Source organism: Archocentrus centrarchus, chromosome 8, assembly GCF_007364275.1.
Source record: "Archocentrus centrarchus isolate MPI-CPG fArcCen1 chromosome 8, fArcCen1, whole genome shotgun sequence".
Classification (NCBI taxonomy): domain Eukaryota; kingdom Metazoa; phylum Chordata; class Actinopteri; order Cichliformes; family Cichlidae; genus Archocentrus; species Archocentrus centrarchus.
Window position 1 is genome coordinate 29,647,891 of NC_044353.1, and position 18,690 is coordinate 29,666,580.

Here is an 18,690-nt window from a genome sequence, read left to right on the forward strand (position 1 = left end):
TCTGCGAGGCCAATACCCTCCACACCATTCCCAGACCCCTCCATCCCTGCTTCCCACCAACACACACAAACACACACAAACACACACTCCAGCACCCACAGACCACTTCTCTCTCTCCTTTCCTCTATATGCCCCACATACATCAGTATGTCTTTAGCACTGGCTGGGCTGTACAGGCAGAGAGAGAGAAGAGACAGAGTATTAGTATTCAGAGCACAGGGAGGGGAAAAAAAAGGGAGAGGAATCGAGCAAGCAGCCGAGAGAGTGAGAGGGAGGGGATAGTGAAATAGAGAGGAGGAAAAAACACAAGGAGGGGGAAAATATAAGAGAAGAACACGGGAAACGGGAGGGAAAGAGGGGAGGGGAGAGATATCATATTGTTCATTTCTCTCTCTTAGTCTGCCATCCCGGTTGCGCGGCTTATTGCTCGGTGCCGTCTTGGAGAGAAGAGTGAGAGAGAGAGAGGTGAGGTGGCCAGAGCGGAAGAGGGCGGAATGCCCCTTTACAGGCGTCGCATCTTTGACTAAAACAGCGGAGAAGCTCATAAATCGGAAATTGGTCAGAGAGGAGGACACTGGTTTCTGCAACACCAAGGTAGGAAGATATTCCTTTTTGTCGCTTTTTTTGCCAGTGTGCATGCGGGTCTGTGATATCCGCGATGTGTGCGTTATTCGCATCATATCTCCTTTGATCCTGCATCCCGCACTGTGCTCTGCTGAATATGCCCTAAATCTCACAGCATGTGTCTATTTTCCATGAATATTTAATGTAGATTATTTGTGCATCACTCTGGCTCTTCTGTATTACATTCTGCCATTGCTCGGCATATTCAAGCCTATAGTGGGATGCATGTTGTGTGGAGGCAGTCTACAAGGTAACGGAGGCTGGACTAGCCTATATGAAAGATAACAGTAGCACAAGTGTATTACTGGCAGCTATCCTCATTGACGACAGTGATTAAACTTTTTTTTTCCACGAGAACGTTATGAGATATGAGACGAACAGACAGCGGGGTGCGCGCACGAACACGCAGAAAACACACAAGACAGGTTGACGTGCGTAAGACGTGCGTAATCCCCCGTCCACCCACACCCAGACCCCAACCACCGTACCCTACTCCCCCTCACCATCAAAGGCACAGTTGCCTTCCCACCACAGCGAAACATATTTATGCAAATGGTCAAAAAAAAAAAAAAAGCCGCTGAGACACACTGACTCACCGACTCTTACATAGTGCTAGGTGAAAAATGAAGTGAAGGCGGCCCGTTGTCTGTGTGTGTGCGTGTGTGTGTGTGATTACACTCCCTGTCTGTAAATAGGTCCCGCTCTGCAGCTCCACGGGCTGTGCAAGAGACAGGAAGAGCAGTACCAGTATCCCACGGTTCCTGGCTGGCCACTTGCTCTCTATTTCCTGTCCCATGTTATAGATAATTTAAACACTTGCAGCTTCAACAGACCCAGAGTGGCAGAAAGCTGTGAAAACCTCAGCAGCAACCTTGATATGTGTGAATGGTGGATAGAAATAAGTGGGGATAAAACGAGACACTGCCTTTTTGAAAGTGAAGAGGGTGTTTGGTTGCATGTTTATAGAGATATATGGTCTTTAGCTGATATTAACACTCACCCACCTCATGTTATTTATTGGCTGAGAGGGTTTCCAGGAGCTATTATAGGACTGGCTAAATTGGAACAACCTCGAGGCTGAGGCTGAGCAAAGCTATTACCTCTAGTCAATAGACATTAATATCCCCATGCTCAATCTCGGCCTCATCCAGCGCTGACTCTGTCCCGGTGAAACCGCTCCACTGGAGTAACCAAAAAGATGTGTTGTAGTAGCCCTATCTGTTTACCCTTGTGCATCAATCCGTCACAGCCGAATGAGCAGAGAGGAGCGATGATAGCATTGTCTCAGGCAGACATCACTGTGGCCTCAAAAGGAAGTGATGCAAAACAGAAAAGGAGGATACGCCAGCACTGGTGGAGAGAGGTCACGACCTCAGTGCATCAGGCATACTCCTGACGAATAGGGAATGATCTAAGGATACACGAGTACATCGATTTGAGGTGGTACACAACATGATACAGCCCAGCAGGGTAGAGCAGAGCCGACAGCATCAAAGTCCAGAATAGAGAGGAAGGGGTCGCAGGGCCAAGATGCCAGTCTGTGGAGTGTTACAGACTGGAGATGTTACTTTAAAGAAAGAAAGGAAGGAAGAAAGAAAACACTCTTAATGTGAAAACTGCCAAAACAGAAGAAGCGTGAAATTTGCTTAAACACTTAACCAAATTAGCAGACTTTAAAACAAAAAAACCATCAACAAAGCCATTCAGGGTTAAAACAAGCGGTCCAATTAGAGATGACTTCCAGGTACAGATGAAAACAAAAGAAAGAGCGTGGCAGCAGATAGAAAGACCTGAAAGCAGGTTCAATGAGATCTGCCTGAAACATCCTATTAGGTATAACCAATGGATTAGTCTTCTTTGTCTACAGAAGCATTATGTTCTGACACATAAAAAAAGGCTCTGACTGGTCTCTGTTTTGCAATTATGAAGGTGTTCAGTTTCAACCTCCATAAAAATAGTTTGACATTTTAGCAATAAACAGTAATTCCACTCAGGCAAAGCTAAATAAAGAGAGAGGAGCTAAATAGGAAGAATGTGGGTTTTTATGATCTTGTACCCTCCCAGACTGCAGGGTGGGGGTGGGGATGGAGAAAAAAACCCCAAAAAACTCGAGGTAATACTACAACTACTGTTTCCAGTGATGATAATATTGATCCAGGTGCCTCTGAACTGGAAAAACTAAAATTGTAGAAGACCTGCATGCGATAAATTTCATTCAGTACAAAGACAAATATATTATTATGTCAAATGATGATATGGGGTTGCAATAGATCAAAGTTTTGTGGTAAGCATCTTAATGTCTTCTGCTTCTTATTCAGCAGACGGCAGCGACTCAAATGTCTTATCACTGTAATTCCCAAACCCGGCTGAGGTGTGTGATTCTTCTGTCGGAGGCAGATTCCACATACAGATTTCAGCTTTCACTCCCGCTCTCCAGCATGATCCTTGTTACTGAAAAACCTGCCCCCTGGGTTTTATCAAATTCACATTCGCCACGCTCGAGGATTCCTGTTTGTTTGTAGCAGCTGTCGGTGAAATTTCTGAGCGAGGGAGAAAAACCCCTGGAATTCTTGTGTGAGGGAGGTGCTGCGCCAAAAAATAAGAAATCCAATACTCAAAAAAACAAGAAAAAAAAGTGAGGGAGTGAATTCAATATTAGATAAATATTTATTACACTATGCCCCAGCAATATGAAATGGGAGTACTGTGCTGAGTTGCTTTTTCACTCACACTTTGGACGTGCGTCCTCTTCAGAGCTTGTATATTTTATGTCTCGGCTCTTCGTGCACCTGAGAGGAGTTCCAAACCTGTCCCTACTGTGCAAATACAAGAATGATCCCTTCATTAAAAGGGAATGCAAACATAAATGCCTCATCTGCTTCATCACCACTTATCCTAAGTGATTAACTGGAGGGGGTGGCCAGGGGTTTGGTATCTTAGTTAAGAACACCTGTGTGGCTTTGAGCTTGTAGTCTCTTTCTTACTGATACACCTCTGAATGTGGGTTTATATCCATTAAAGCTACTAACGGGTGTCTAGTGTGACTGGCCCTTTTTTTCCTGGACAGATTTAGCTCATGATCTGATTGGCTTGCTTCATCTCATCCAGCTCCCATTTTCTTCCCGTTATGCGATTGGGCAGGACTGATTGTTTTTTCTTTCTCCGTGGTGTGATTAGACTGTGACCTTGCGCGCCGTCCTGTCTCCTCTGCCCAGTCGGACAGTGACCTTACTGGTCTACTGGTCTGTGTTGTGGCATATTCGTTCCCTGTGTGTATTGATCCCAGGCAGAACAGCAGTCAATGGAGCGTCTGTGGGAGGCTTAGTGCTGCTCTGTACAATAAAGTAGGAATGTGCGTTTCTGGGCATGCCGCTATCTGAGTTGAATGCTCCATCAACATGTTTCTGAAGGCATATTTATCTGTGAATAACCATCCTCTGTAAATATTTTGCTTGTAGCAAATTACATTGCCCAAAACCTTGATTACCATTGTTGCTGTGTCACCCTCACCGCCAGCTTCCTGTTTTTTTTCCCCTGCCCTTCTCTGCTCCAATTTTTTCCCCCTCCCTCTTTATCTGTCTCGCCTCCAATTTAATGTCAGCATCTCTCTTATCCCTCTTTCTCCGTCTCCCTATTCCACTGTCTCTTGGTATACAGTCGTTCTTTCTGTCTGTCTCCTCCATTTCTTTCTTGCCTCTCCCTCTTGATGCTCTCACTGGCATTTGAGGCGTACAGTTTTGTGCCAGACAGCCATTTCCCAGATTGAGATATCCCAGGTTTTAAGTCACTCAGACAGATTTGCTATCTTAATGGGAGAGAGTAAGGGTGGGGTTGTTGGAGGAGGGCTGTGTTGCTTTTTGATTTGCCAATTTTGGATTAATTTCTGTAATAGGTTGTGGTGAGATGGAAATATAAATGGACTCCATATTAACTGAGTTTACTGCACTGATAAAATGATCCAGCTTGTTTTATTGGTGTAAATCTAATGAAATGGTTTGTGTATAAACTACTTTTTTCGTATGGAAAAGTTTTCACATTTATCTGGTAATTTTTTAAAATGATATTTACTTAACTTTAACAGTTTCCAGTGTCTATTTTTAATTAAAACAAGTGAGATTCGATGTTTGGGAGTAACACGTCTATCTACTTACTTTTTCAAATTAAGCAACATTATTAGTGAAATTTAAATAGGATAACTTCTCATTACTTTTTGACTTGTATGAAATTAGTTTGAAGAGCAGTGAGTCACTGTTGACAGAGATCAACAACATGGCACATTTTACTTCCCAGTTCTCTGTGTTAACAATGAGAACAGCATCACTCTGATCACACATATCCGTGCTGACTCTGGGACTGAGCTCCGTCCAGCTACCCATTGCACTCAATGCATCGCAGCCTTGCTAATCTAACATAAAAGTAAATATCAGTCAACCTGGGCAACTGAACTGTAAACATATGGAGTCCATAAGCGTTGCTACTGCATATTCCCAACACCCCCCCCCCCCAGAGAAGCTATAATATTAATAAGCAACTGCAGACTGTAGAAGGCAAGCAGGTGTTGGTATTGTGTATTTATCCAGGTGTCTCCTGAGTTTAGTATAAAGTCCTTCTAGAAGCACATCTTGCAACTCGGCAGCCATCTTGGCAATGCCTTAAGAGAGGCCCGATATAAATGTTGGTGGTTACTGGGATCTCAGCAAAGCCAGAGCAGCATTTACCAAGACGAGGAAAGCCGACACTTTAAGCTACATTTGTTAAACTCGAACATCAAATCAGTGCTTCAAGTCAGAGTGGAGACATGGAGAACTATAAAAGCTGCCATGGTCAAAGTCCAGACTTTCACGAGCCAGTGCCTGTGACAAATCCTCTCAATCTGATGGCTAGAAAAAATTTGCAACATCAGCTCGTGGCAGCAGACAGGGCAACAGCCCAGGGAAGAAAGCTGGCAACCAACATCAAAAGATGGTCTCTGACCTGGAACCCACAAGGAAAAAGAAAAAGGGGACAGCCACGAAACACCTGGTGTCAGGACCTCATCACAGACATCAAAGTGACCGGACTGGGATGGGAATGGGTGGTAAAGGCGGCTCAGGACGGACATTGCTGGTAGGCAGTTGTGGCTGGCCTGTGCTCCAGGAGAAGTAAAGGGCCTTACTAACTTTTAACTGGGATATAAAAACTGCTCATAAAAAAGGTTCAAAATGTAAGGGCTCAATCCTGATTACCAACACGAACAGCATTTTTGTACATTCTTTATTCATGCTGAATAAATTCCATTCTGATTCACATTTCACAAACAATAAGCCATGTCCACCAACTTTCCTGTTACAAACTTCCTGACACAGCTTCTCAAGAAGTTACAATACCTGTTTATTGTTGAAAGCAAAATTCCAGGTGGGGAAAATATTCTGGACAATCCATTTCCTCAAGCTTTGTGATTCCATTGGAGCAGAGAAACCTGAACAACATGTTGCTTGCTGCCTGAAGAGCCTGCACTTGAAAAAAATGAGGATTCCATAAATATATCTTTGACAGAGGACCTATTTGCTAATAACTGTATTGCTGGACTCTGCTAGAGTAGCTTTGCATAATTCACTGTTCAAAAAAGCTATCTTAGCTCCTCTCCCATAAAGCCAACTTTCCTTTAAGCCAACCTTCTCCTGAGTGGCTGCCCCTTGCAAACAGATCTGAAAAGCAGGTGGGTGTGGCTTCTGTACTCACAGCAAAGGCTGTGTGCCTATGATGACCATATTAGCGATATCCGCTCTCACTTAGTTCATACACAAGAGAGGTGAAGAAGAGAGTGGAGGCAAGGTGGAGTGGATGGAGATGAGTGTTGGGGGAATTGTGACAGAAGGAGATCAGCAAGAGTGAAAGGGAAAGTTTACAAGATGGTAGTGAGACATGCTATGATGTAGGGTTTGGAGACAAAAAGGCTGGAGGCAGAGTTGGAGGTGGCAGAGTTGAAGATCTTAAGATTTTCATTGGGAGTGACCAGGGTGGACAGCATTAGAAATGACTATGTCAGAGGTAGAGCTCAAGTCGACTGCTTGGGAGACAAAGTTAGAGAGGCAAGGCTGAGATGGTTTGGACACGTGCAGAGCAGAGATAGAGGATGCTGAATAGGGAGCTGCCTGGCAGGAGGAAAAGAGGAAGGTGACAGAGGAGTTTTGTGGATGTAGTGAAGGAAGACATGCAGAGGTTTGGTGTGACAGAGGTGGATGCTAGAGATAAAGTGAGATGGATGGAGGCAGATGTAATAAAGAAGAAACTGGGAAAACCGTAACAGGTCACCTTTAAGAAAAAAAATTATACGTGTCTTGAACAAACTAAGATAATGAGGTATATTCAAGACACTGCTACATTTTTTATAGTTAATGATCCTGATTTAACCCTGTTCCACTTCTTTTCCTCAGATTTATTTTTTTCAGTGTATGGACTGACCGACTTTCATAATGTGATAGTTTCTCAAAACAGTCCGAGGGCAAACAAGACAGGGAAAGTGTGTTTCTGTCTTCAAGCAGAGGAACAGAAAACTTGAAAGGGTTTGGAAGCATTTCTTGTTTCGGATCTTGTTCGGAGTGAAATATGTCTTTGCCTAATGCGGTGATTGATTGAAGGCTGGGAGACAGATGGACACATAAGGAGCACTTTGCTAGGGAGGTGCCACTCAGTGCACAAAGACTGACGCTGACATTTCACAGAACAACATACATCAAATGATCAATAGTCCTTCCCCTGTCTGACGAGGTACCTTGCTTGAGAAATAGGACTGCTGCTTTACAAGGACAAAACAGCTCAGAGGAAAAGTGAGCTGACCTCTCACCACGAACGTTGTTTTTCCAGTGATTTATTATCCAACCACACCACTTGTACAAGATAAGATTTTTGCCAAGACGTGTTCAATACTAGTGGTTTTTGCAGCAAATCTGTATTATCAGACACAACTTTGCATACATTCTCTTTGGTGAGAGTCCTAGGAGACTCACACTGTAAGAAGCTGGAGTTTGGGCACTGACCTGTTTTTATTTTGACAGAATGAGATCGAAAATAAAGGCTGAAGTGCTCTAAAGAAGGCCTGTTTCCTTTGAATGAAAGGCTCATGAGCAAACATTTAAGGGAGTCAGACGTAATGCATCTAAATATATCCCGGTGTGATGTTTGTGAGATTTTTGAGTCCCCTGTTGTCTTCATGCACCTTACTGATTGTTGGGCTGTGCAACTAATTGAATTTTGATTTTGATTTTGGCTCCAAATGATCACAAAAATAGTGTAATAACCAAAAACTGAAAAATCATTTGTCACATTACGCTCTGCAAGTAAACTCGTAGCCCTGATTTATGCTGCAGTGTTGAGTCTTTGTGAGACCTACAACGTAAGTGGCCACGTACGGAAGTGGCCAGTGAGTTGCCGGCACTTAGGCTTGTGCAGATGCATTTTGTGTTAACTGCTGTTAATTATAGAGTGGGAAATCTATGCTGTAACCCACATCGTAACCTGACCTGCACCTCCCAAGAAATTTTGGGGCAACACAGCCCGCAGCATTGGCCTGTTCAGCACCATCGGTTCCTCCTGTGCATTCCCGGCTATTTTTACAGCAGTTTTTAATTTATCAGTGATAGAATAAAATCATCATCTTAATATAAGGAAAAATAATCAGTATTCAGTAATCAGTAACCAGTATTTGCTGTGTCGGCCTGAATAATTCTGATTTAGTATGAAGCTGGACATGTTTTTTCTTTGCTCTGGACTGTGTTGGGCCAGCCTGACTGGAATCAGGGGCATAGAATTATGTAGGGATGGTAGGGGCACATCCCTACCAATATCAAATAACCTCCGTTATGTCCCTATCAGTCACGGGGCATGATTAGCAAAGGATGGCAGGGTGATGTTCCACCAACATTTTCTCTGTGGGTGTAATTAGCATTGGACTGGACCCCGATTTGTCACCCCCCCACCCGGAAAACGTTTTGAATCAGGTTCCTAACAATGCTAATATCAAACCTTTTGAATACATGTGCAGGATCTGTCAGTATACTGTGGCACTAAAATGTGAGCAAAGTTATTTGGTCTAAATAACTTGGTCCTATTTCTTCCTAGTATTTTTAGTCGTGATAACTGGCATAACCTTTCTATTTATTTATTATTTGTGTTTCATTTATAATGTATTTATTTATATATTATATATATATTATTTATATATTCTTTATTTTATTTTCAATCTAGTGTTTATTTTCAAGAGATTGTAGAAGGCCACTAGATTTCGAGGTATTCACTGTTCTTTAATAAATGCAAAATTCAATAAATGCAGTGTTTACAAAGTCAATGAGTAATCGCGATTTCAGTATTGACCAAAATAATCGGGATTATGACTTTTTCCATAATCAAGCAGCCCTAACTGATTGAGTGATTCCTAATGTTCTTTCAGGTTCTGTTGGAAGGCTTTGAAAAATATCCACAAATCTGACTGGCCTCCAGTTCCCACTGATGTGCTGGCAAGGCCAAGGACACCGACGCGTTCCACCAATTCCTGTTGGAGCTAGATGACTAAGAACTCAACCCAACAGGCTCCCATTTCTGATCTTGGAAAGATTAGGAAAATATCAAGATAAAGTTTATGCATGCACTGCAGGTATAACTCCACGCTCCAAAGCCAAATCTGTCTGCAAAGAAAATTTCACGCACAGTGTCTTCATGCAGGCTTGCAACATGGCCCAGAACTTGAAGAGTTGAGTACAATAAAGGTAAAAACACACAAATGATATATTTAATTCTGATTTTCCTTTCAGTACAATGTGAATTTTGGTACACATTTTTTTTTAATCTGTGAAAAAAAAAAAAAGCCAGAAACCAGGCTTACTCTCTTGAAGTGTTTGTGGTTTCAGTACATTTATGTTTTAGAGACTCGGTGCAAGAGCGCTCACAATTATCTAAATTACTCTGTAATTACTGTAAAAAGTGTTTTTGTTTGAAGCGTGACATACGATTCCAAAATGTCTGACCCACTGGTCAGTTTTAGACAACAAACTAATCATGTATCCCCAGGAGATAATTGACAGCAAGGCCCTGTGCAATTAAGTGTGCACCATATTGAGTGAAGGCTCCTGCATTATTCAAACCAGGCTGCTGTTTAAGGCATAGTAAATGAAACTCGTTCTATGTATTTCTCTATAAAATACACAGTTTCTGCTGTATAATGTTGCTCATAGTTTAATTTCTTCATTTCTGCAAGTGGTGTGTAAATGCATATCCATCATCCATCCATCCATCCATCTTCTTAACTACTCAATCAGTTCAGATTTGCAGTAGGGCTTCAAACTGTCATAGAGCAAATGGTAGGGTACACCCTAGATAGGTCACCAGTCTCTGGTGACCTGGTGAAATATACATATACTTTGCAATTCTAACTTCATTTAAGTTTAATCTGAATTAATTACTTTTAATTCAATTTGATTAAGAATCAAGAATCAAGAAGAATTTAAATATTATTTATTTAGTGACATTTCACAACAACTAATCATCTCAAGTTGTTTTATTTTGAAAAGTAAAAATCCTACAATATTAGAGAGAAAACCCCAACAATCAGACAGCAAACACTTGGTGACAGTGGGAATGAAGATCTCCCTTTTAACAGGAAAAGACCTCTAGCAAGGAGAGGCAGTAATCTGCCACAGCAGGTGGGGAGTGAGGGAAAAGGTAAGAGAGAAAAGAACAGCACAGACAGAGCACGAACAGCAAACAGGACTAAACCCGAGCTACAGGAGAGAGAAAACAAACGCTAACGTAACACAGCATACAACCCCAACTTGGAAAACGTTGGAACGCTGTGTAAAATGTGAATAAAAACAGAATGTAATGATTTGCAAATCTCACAAACCCATATTTTATTCACAATAGACCATACTAAATACATTTTTAAGAAAAAATAAGGTATATTTGAATAGATGGCCACAACAGGGCCATATTGGCTGTAGCTCAGTAGGTAGAGCAGGTCACCTACTGATCAGAAGGTCAGCGGTTCGATTCCTGGCTACTCCAGGCTACATGCCAATGTATCCTTGGGCAAGATACTTAACCCCAAGTTGCTCTCCGACCGTCCCGTCGGAGTATGAATGTGTGTGAATGATAGTTAATTAAAAGCACTTAGCTTAGTACATATGGAAGTGCTTGTATGAATGGGAGTGCATGGGTGAATGTAAACATGTTGTAATAGCGCTTTGAGTGCTCTGACTGAGTAGAAAAGCGCTATATAAGAGCTAGTCCATTTACCATTTACCTCTTTGTACCATCCCCTCTTCTTTTAACAAAAGTCCATAAATGTCTGGGATCTGAGGAAACCAGATGCTGGACTTTTGGAAGAGGAATGTTGTCCCATTCGTGTCTGATAGAGGATTCTAGCTGCTCAACAGTCCTGGGTCTTCTTTGTCATATTTTTTGTTTCACGATGCACCTAATGCGTTCAATTCGTCAAAGGTCCGAACTGCAGGCATGTCTATTCAGCACCCAGACTCTTCTACTACAAAGCTATGCTGTTGTAATAGATAATAGTATGCGGTTTAGCTGAAATATGCAAGGTCTTCCCTGAAAGAGAAATTGTATGTTGCTCTAAAACCTGTATACACCTCTCAGCACTGATGGTGCATTTCCAGATGTGCAAGCTGCCAGTTCCATAGGCACTGATGCACTCTCACAACATCAGAGATGCAGGGTTTTGAACTGAGTGCTGATAAGAAACCAGATGGCTCTCTTTATTCTGGAGGATGTGTTGTCCATGTTTTCCAAAAAGAATTTCAAATTTTCAATTGTCTGACCACAGAACAGTTTTGCCTATTTTGTCTCACTTCATCTTAAATGAGCTTTGGTCCAGAGAAGGCGGTGACATTCTAGATCGTGGCTTCTTTCTTGCATGATAGAGCTTTAACCTACATTTGTGGATGGCACGGTGCACTGTGTTCACAGACAGTGATTTCTGGAAGTGTTCCTGAACCCATGCAGTGATTTCCATGTTTGTTTTTTTATGCACTGTCGCCCGAAGGCCCGAAGATCACGGGCATCCAGTATTGATTTTCAGCCTTGTCTCTTATGTGCTGACTATTTTGGTGATAATATGTATTGTAGATTATGACACATTTAAAGTCGTCACAGTTTTAGATTGAAGAACATTATTCTGAAATTGTTCCACAATTTGTAGGTCCATTTTTTTTGCAGACTTTTTTTTGCAGACTGGTGCCCATCTTTGCTTCTGAGAAACTCTGCCTCCCTAAGATGATATTTTTTATGCCCAATCATGTTACTGACCTGTTGCCAATTAATCTAATTAGTTGCAAAAAAAAAGTTCCTCCAGCTGTTTATTTTTAGCATTGCTTACTTTTTGAGCCTTTTATTGCCCCCAACTTTTTTAGATGGGTTCCTGCCATCAAATTCAAAATGACCTTATTTTTTTCTTAAGATGATACATTTTCTCTTAAATATTTCATGTTCTGCTGTGAATAAACTATGGTTTTATAAGATTTGCAAATGATTGGATTCTGTTTTTATTAGTGAACTAATGTCATCCATTGTCGTGCGCTGTGCTCTCCACGTGAAATTACACAAAAACTGTTCAGTGGATTTTTCTCAAATTAGGCAGAAACATTCATTGGGGATCAGAGAGGAAAAGATAAGCTTTGGGGTACCCCCCCAACCCACCCAACCCCGCCGCGAGTGTGCCAGAAATAGCACTTTGCTTAATTGTAGAAAAACTGTTCAGTAACTTTTTTTCTAAGTTCCCACAATTATTGGTAATAATAATAATAATAATAATAATAATACCTTGAATATGAATGTAGTTTGATTGGGCTTGAATCATTCTGAGGGTAACCCCCCTCGCCCCCATTGTACATGCACCCAAAAAAATGAACCTTTGCATACTTTGCAATTTCTTTCTTGAAGGATACACTGTAATTTTTTCTGGTAGTGATTGTTGAATGTTGAGGGATTCAGTATAAATTTTGCCACCACTGATGCATTTTTTGTACCCCTAATGCCCCACCAAATCACAATTATGTAGATTTTTTTTATATAAATACATTTATTACAAATACATTATGAATGTTTTTATGAGTGTCAATGTATTCTGCAAAAACAGAGTAAAATAGAGAAACTAGAGTTTGATTCTCTATAGGGCTCCCATGACCCCCAAAATGGGGGGTGAAATCATTCATTCTAATTGGTTATTCTCAGTTCCTGAAAAATCAGTGATCTTTTTGTGTTCTAGTGATTATTGCTAATAATACCTCTATTTAAAAAATAAAGTTCTATTTGCTGTGATCTTAACAATGATGCTCCTTGCTGTTCCTATCATGTTCCAGGGTTTTTTTTTTTAATCATCTTACTGGAACTATGAATGTCCACAGGACTTCAGGGTCTTCGTGACCCTATTTTTTTTTTTTTTTTTTTTACATTTTGGAATTGACATTGTATAAACACAAGGCCGAATTAACTTAGTTAACTTAGAGTTTAATCCACTGGACCCCACACATCTTCATTTGAATTCATAATGCTTACATATAGCTTAACATGTCATATAAGGCTCATTAATTTATCAGTTTGGGCTACTGACCATATGGTGCCTTTATTTGCCCAAGGGCCTTCTGTTGCCATCTCTGAAAAGGAGAGGTAAATAGAAAGTCATTTGTGATTCTCAAAGCATTTGAGCAACGTGCCCTACCTGCAGGAACATTCAAGATATTCCACATTTGTAAATGTTAAGTTTTTATGTGTATTTTCTACCATGACCAACAGTAGGGCCTATGGCAGTACCTAAATATTAACCACGCATCGGAATTTAGTTTTTTCCTCAACCAGATCAAATTTTCTCACTTTTCTTGACTTTTCTCCAATGACTCTTCATAGTGTATGCTAAAGCAATAATATGGAGGCAATCATCTATCAGGGATATGCTGATGGTTCTGGCATCTTAATGGCTAAGGTGACCAGTCTGCTAGAAACTTGATTTGTCTGCTTTTATGTCCTCACACTCACATTTTCTCTTATTTTATCTCTTTCAGGGAAGGTGAGAGGGGAGGGTTCTGCTCACTCATACATGGGCACATCAGTCTGGTCTCTGTGATCCAGACCAAGACACCCTGCAGAGCCCCTCCCGTTCTTTCTTCATCACTGCTGCCCCACAGCTTCCTCTGCCCAATCATTCTTAGCTCACACCTTGTAAAAGGTGGACAGCCCAAAACTGTGCTTACCCAAGCGCCGTCCGATAGGTGTGGGCGGCCAGGGCTGCGCTGTCATTGGCTGACTGCTGGTGAGAGTGCGATGCGGATTGGAGGATGTCGGGGGACTGGGATGAAGACCTGTGTAAGAAGGCGCTGGTGTTGGTGGAGGAGCTGTGCTTCAACACGAGGGGTTACAGCCAAAGCGAACGCTGCCAGGAGTTCAGCTACCTGCTGAGGGGTCGGAACAGACAGCTGGACACAGGTAACACACACACTTGGAGCTTCTTATGAACATAGACTGTATAAAAGGTGGAAGTAGCTTCCAGATTAGGAAAGTGAAATCAATGTGGAAATGCCTTAAACTTACATTCTCTTTAATGGTCAACAGGGGGCGCCTCCTCTGGTTGGAAAAACATTTTCCGTTGTTTAGAAGTCAGAGGGAAAATGGCCCTCCGTTTCCTTCCTTGGTTACCTCAATAAATGCCTTTTGAATGATGTTAGAGGCCATCCATTAGTTCCACTGAATAAAACAGGAAGTTCAACTTGTAAATTTCTATTATTAACCCAGGGTATCCAGAGTATGAAGTGCTGTCTGTTACTAAGTCAGATCCCCCCTTGTTTGTCAAAGCATCATTGCAGCAATGGCAAAAACCATCAGCTAGAGGCTTCAAAATTTGTCTTTACCACCACGGTGGGTAACACCACAGTGGCTACATCAATATGTATAATATATATAGGCTATGCTTATGAATCACTTTTGGCAATTTATTGATGTAGTTTATATAAAACCACAGTGCAATCTGCCTCTCTCTGCTTTATTCTGGGTTTAGACAATATGATAGCACCCTGATTATTCCCAGAAGACATAAGGTATCAGTCAGCAACAAAAATGGATTGCATGGTGTATAATAGTCAACAGGCTGAAATTAATGTAGAGCTTGTCTGAGCATTCAAAGTGCTTTCACACTACACATTGACTTCACATATTCATACAGCCTTTATCTGGGGTTCAGGGTCTTCTCAAGGAATGCGTTGACTGGAGAAGCCGGGGAGTGAACCTTCTGAGCCACAACTGCAACTGTAAACGTGATGAAGCGAAAGAGTAGTGATGTTGCTGGTGTAGCTGAAGGGGACTGAAATGAAGTCATTGTCGAAATCACTAGCTAACGCTTCCTTGCTGATGACGTCAAACACATTGTGATGGAATGATTGCTCTGTCTCAGTCACAAAATAGTAAGATTTTATTACTCTATAATCACCTAATGTGACACAGCAACCAAAAAGCAAGAAATATTAGGCAGTCTGTGCTCAGCATTGAAGTAACACTTCACTCGAGAAATACCCTTGAAGTATCAAAGACTCACCCCTGCACTTGGCAGTTTCCTCCTTCACGCTGAGCAGGAACAGCCTGATTTAATTCAGTTTAAATGTACAGTAAAAATAACGAGCTCTCACCGTGGACAAAGTATCGAAACTTTTCAAGCATCTGCAGCAGAATAAATATCCCCTCTGATGTGCATCCATATGCTCAGTATATTTCAAAAACTCACAGTCTTAGCAAAATATGACTAAATATTCAAAAACTTGACATGGGTGCTCTGTATGTTTTGATACTTTTTCCACCCACCCATCCAAAGTTAGCTTTGATTTGCAATTTAATGTATTCAGAAGGACCACAGCGACTGAACTCTCTGAGGGAGGAAAATGAGAACTTAACAGACACCTTTCAAGCCTGAGGGGAATGTTTGATACTAAAAAAAGATTTGGGGTATTGCTTCAAGGAACTGCTCATTTTAATATAGACATCATCGAAGATTTAAGTATCCCATTAAGGTCTAAATGAGGCTTTACACCCAAAATTTTCTTATAACACTGGAAGTCTTTTGTAGGTTTTGTCCCCAAAGTGGTAAGAGCAAAAGATTCTTTTTAGGATGACACGTCACGGTGACTTTGAGGTATGATGAGGCAAATGTTAAGAAGATTGCTCACATTTAGAGATGGTTAGAGGTACTCTGCACTCACAACAACAGACCATGAAATATTCATGTGCTAGACTGAAGTTACTAAGGTACAAGTCCATCCCATTTCTTTTATGATCCCCAAAAGAGTGTTGCATAGAATTCTGATTGTTACCTCAGAGCCGAATTTTTTATATATATATATATATATATATATATATATATATATATATACACATATATATCCTTAAACCAGGTCCTTGTGGCTTTGGCACTGTGTGCAGGTGCCAAGTCCTGTTGGAAAATGAAATCTGCATCTCCATAAAGTTGGTCAGTAGCAGGAAGCATGAAGTGCTCTAAAACTTCCTGGTAGACGGCTGTGTTGACCTTGGACCTCAGAAAACACAGTGGACCAACACCAACAGATGACATGGCACCCCAAACCATCACTGACTGTGGAAACTTTACACTGGACCTCAAGCAACGTGGATTCTGTGCCTCTCCTCTCTTCCTCCAGACTCTGGGACCTTGATTTCCAAAGGAAATGCAAAATTTACTTTGATCAGAGAACATAACTTTGGATCACTCAGCAGCAGTCCGGTCCTTTGTGTCTTTAGCCCAGGCAATATGCTTCTGACACTGTCTCTTGTTCAAGAGTGGCTTGACACAAGGACTGCGAAAGCTGAATCCCATGTCTTGCATACATCTGTGTGTGGTGGTTCTTGAAGCACTGACTCCAGCTGCAGTCCACTCTTTGTGAATCTCCCCCACATTTTTGAATGGGTTTTGTTTCACGGTCCTCTCCAGGGTGCGGTTATCCCTATTGCTTATACACTTTTTTTTGTACCACATCTTTTCCTTCCCTTCGCCTCTCTATTAATGTGCTTGGACACAGAGCTCTGTGAACAGCCAGCCTCTTTAGCAATGACCTTTTGTGTCTCGCCCTCCTTGTGCAAGGTGTCAGTGGTCGTCTTTTGGACAACTGTCAAGTCAGCAGTCTTCCCCATGATTGTGTAGCCTACAGAACTAGACTGAGAGACCATTTAAAGGCCTTTGCAGGTGTTTTGAGTTAATTAGCTGATTAGAGTGTGGCACCAGGGGTCTTCAATATTGAACTTTTTCACAATATTCAAATTTTCTGAGATACTGAATTTGGGGTTTTCATCAATTGTCAGTTATAATCATCAAAATTAAAAGAAACAAACATTTGAAATATATCAGTCTGTGTGTAATGAATAAATATAATCATTCACTTTTTGAATGAAACTACTGAAATAAATCAACTTTTTCATGATATTCTAATTTTCACACAGCACGTGTGTGTGTGTGTGTGTGTGTGTATATATATATATATAAACACACACACTTTAGCAGACTGAGTAGGTACACCCTGCTGCACTGTGGAGTGAGTATTGTGCGTAGGTTCTTAGTGAGGTATTTGGAAGTGCTCTGTGCTGTTATGCAGATTAGCATGGATCTGTGGCTCAGCATAGATTAGCCTGGATTGCCTGTGTGTTGCCTCCAGAGATTTGGATGGCTCTGGGAAGAAATGTCATGCCATGGTTTCAGGCGTTGGCCCCTACCACTTACCAGCTGTGAGTTTTCAGTGTGTGCTGATGGAAGTCCACGATCCCTCAGAGGACCGCGACCGCCAAAAGCTGTCAGTGAATGACTTGTGTAAGCAGCGGAGATGTGTTTGATGTGGAGCAGTGTACGACTCCCAGTGGGCTTGCATCAGTTGCTGATTGACAGGGAGACTCAGTCCCTCTTCACGGCGTACTACAGAGGCCTTCTACCCACACACCTACCCGCCTGCTGACTTGCTTTTTATGCTTTGTGGATTAGCGATAGATCTTTGGCAGGATCAGTGCTCAGGAAGGTACAGCGGCTGCCCTAAAGAGAGACAAATGGAGGAGAGTGGCTTGGCCCCCGACGGTCCCTGCACACATTTGATCACAGCCACGTCTTATCAGTGCACCCTGATCTGCCAAATGCACACAACCTACTCCACTGGTTCCTCGCTTTGTTTTTTCCCCTCTAGATCAATACATTAACCTTTCTCATCTTCAGACTCCTCCCCTCTTTAGGTTTTGCTCTAAATCACTGTCAGCTTGTTTTCTTCAATCTCTCCCTTTCCCTGACTCTTTCTCTCTCTAGCATTTCCTGTTTGGTTTCAAGCCTTTTACACGTGTGTGATAATTGTATCAACTTTATCAACCCTCCCTTGCCCCTCCCCGTGCTCTGTAGAACCAAAAAAGAAATAATTGACCCAGTCAGCTTAAATGTCTGTTGCAACATGTGCCCCAATCTGTTTTCAAGCTTTTCTCTGTCTGTAACAGCCCTGCGTTTTTCTTCTGTCTCATCACTACTGTCTTTATTTCATTTTTGCCTCATTCCTTCACCATCTTTTCCTCTTCTCCCCTCCGTCATTTCTTCCTTCCTGTCTGCTGATCTCAGTCATCATGTTCTCTCATGCTTTGCTTTCTCTTTCTTTTTTCCCCCATTCTTCATTCCTCACTTCCCACCTCATCATGTTCTCCACCACAACCAATCTATGTCCCCTCACCCATCCTCCACCTCCACAGCCCCCCAATCATATCTTTTGAACAAGTGCTGATTAATGACATACAGGCTGATGAATAATTCACCAAAAAGAAGCTGTGGCAAAGCAGGGGGGAGACAGATAGAAGGTTGGGGTGAAGAACAAAGAGAAAGAGAGAGCATGCAGAGGCAGACAGCATGGGAAAAGAAATGACAGCGAGGAAAGACGGGTGTTTGAGGGGATTACATAGACGTGAAAAAGAAAGTGAGGGAGGGCGGATGGAGACAGCAGGCGAACCGAGTTCCAGAAGACGTAGCCCTGGGCTGAAGGATTGGCTTCTGTTGTCTTGTTTTCATTC

The 18,690-nt window shown here is 41.9% G+C and overlaps 1 protein-coding gene across 2 annotated transcripts in view; it reads left to right on the top strand.

Annotated features, from left to right (window-relative positions):
* Positions 1–368: 368 nt before the first annotated feature.
* Positions 369–18,690, top strand: part of syt3 (synaptotagmin III) — a 47,607-nt gene continuing 29,285 nt past the window's right edge. Inside the window, exons 1-3 of one of the 2 annotated variants that reach the window (XM_030736097.1) lie at positions 369–594; positions 9,053–9,368; positions 13,674–14,094. In XM_030736097.1, coding sequence (XP_030591957.1) covers positions 13,947–14,094 — 148 coding nt within the window. In that variant the 5' untranslated portion in view covers positions 369–594; positions 9,053–9,368; positions 13,674–13,946. The remainder of the gene's footprint in view (positions 595–9,052; positions 9,369–13,673; positions 14,095–18,690) is intronic. The other variant, XM_030736098.1, reaches the window with a different exon arrangement.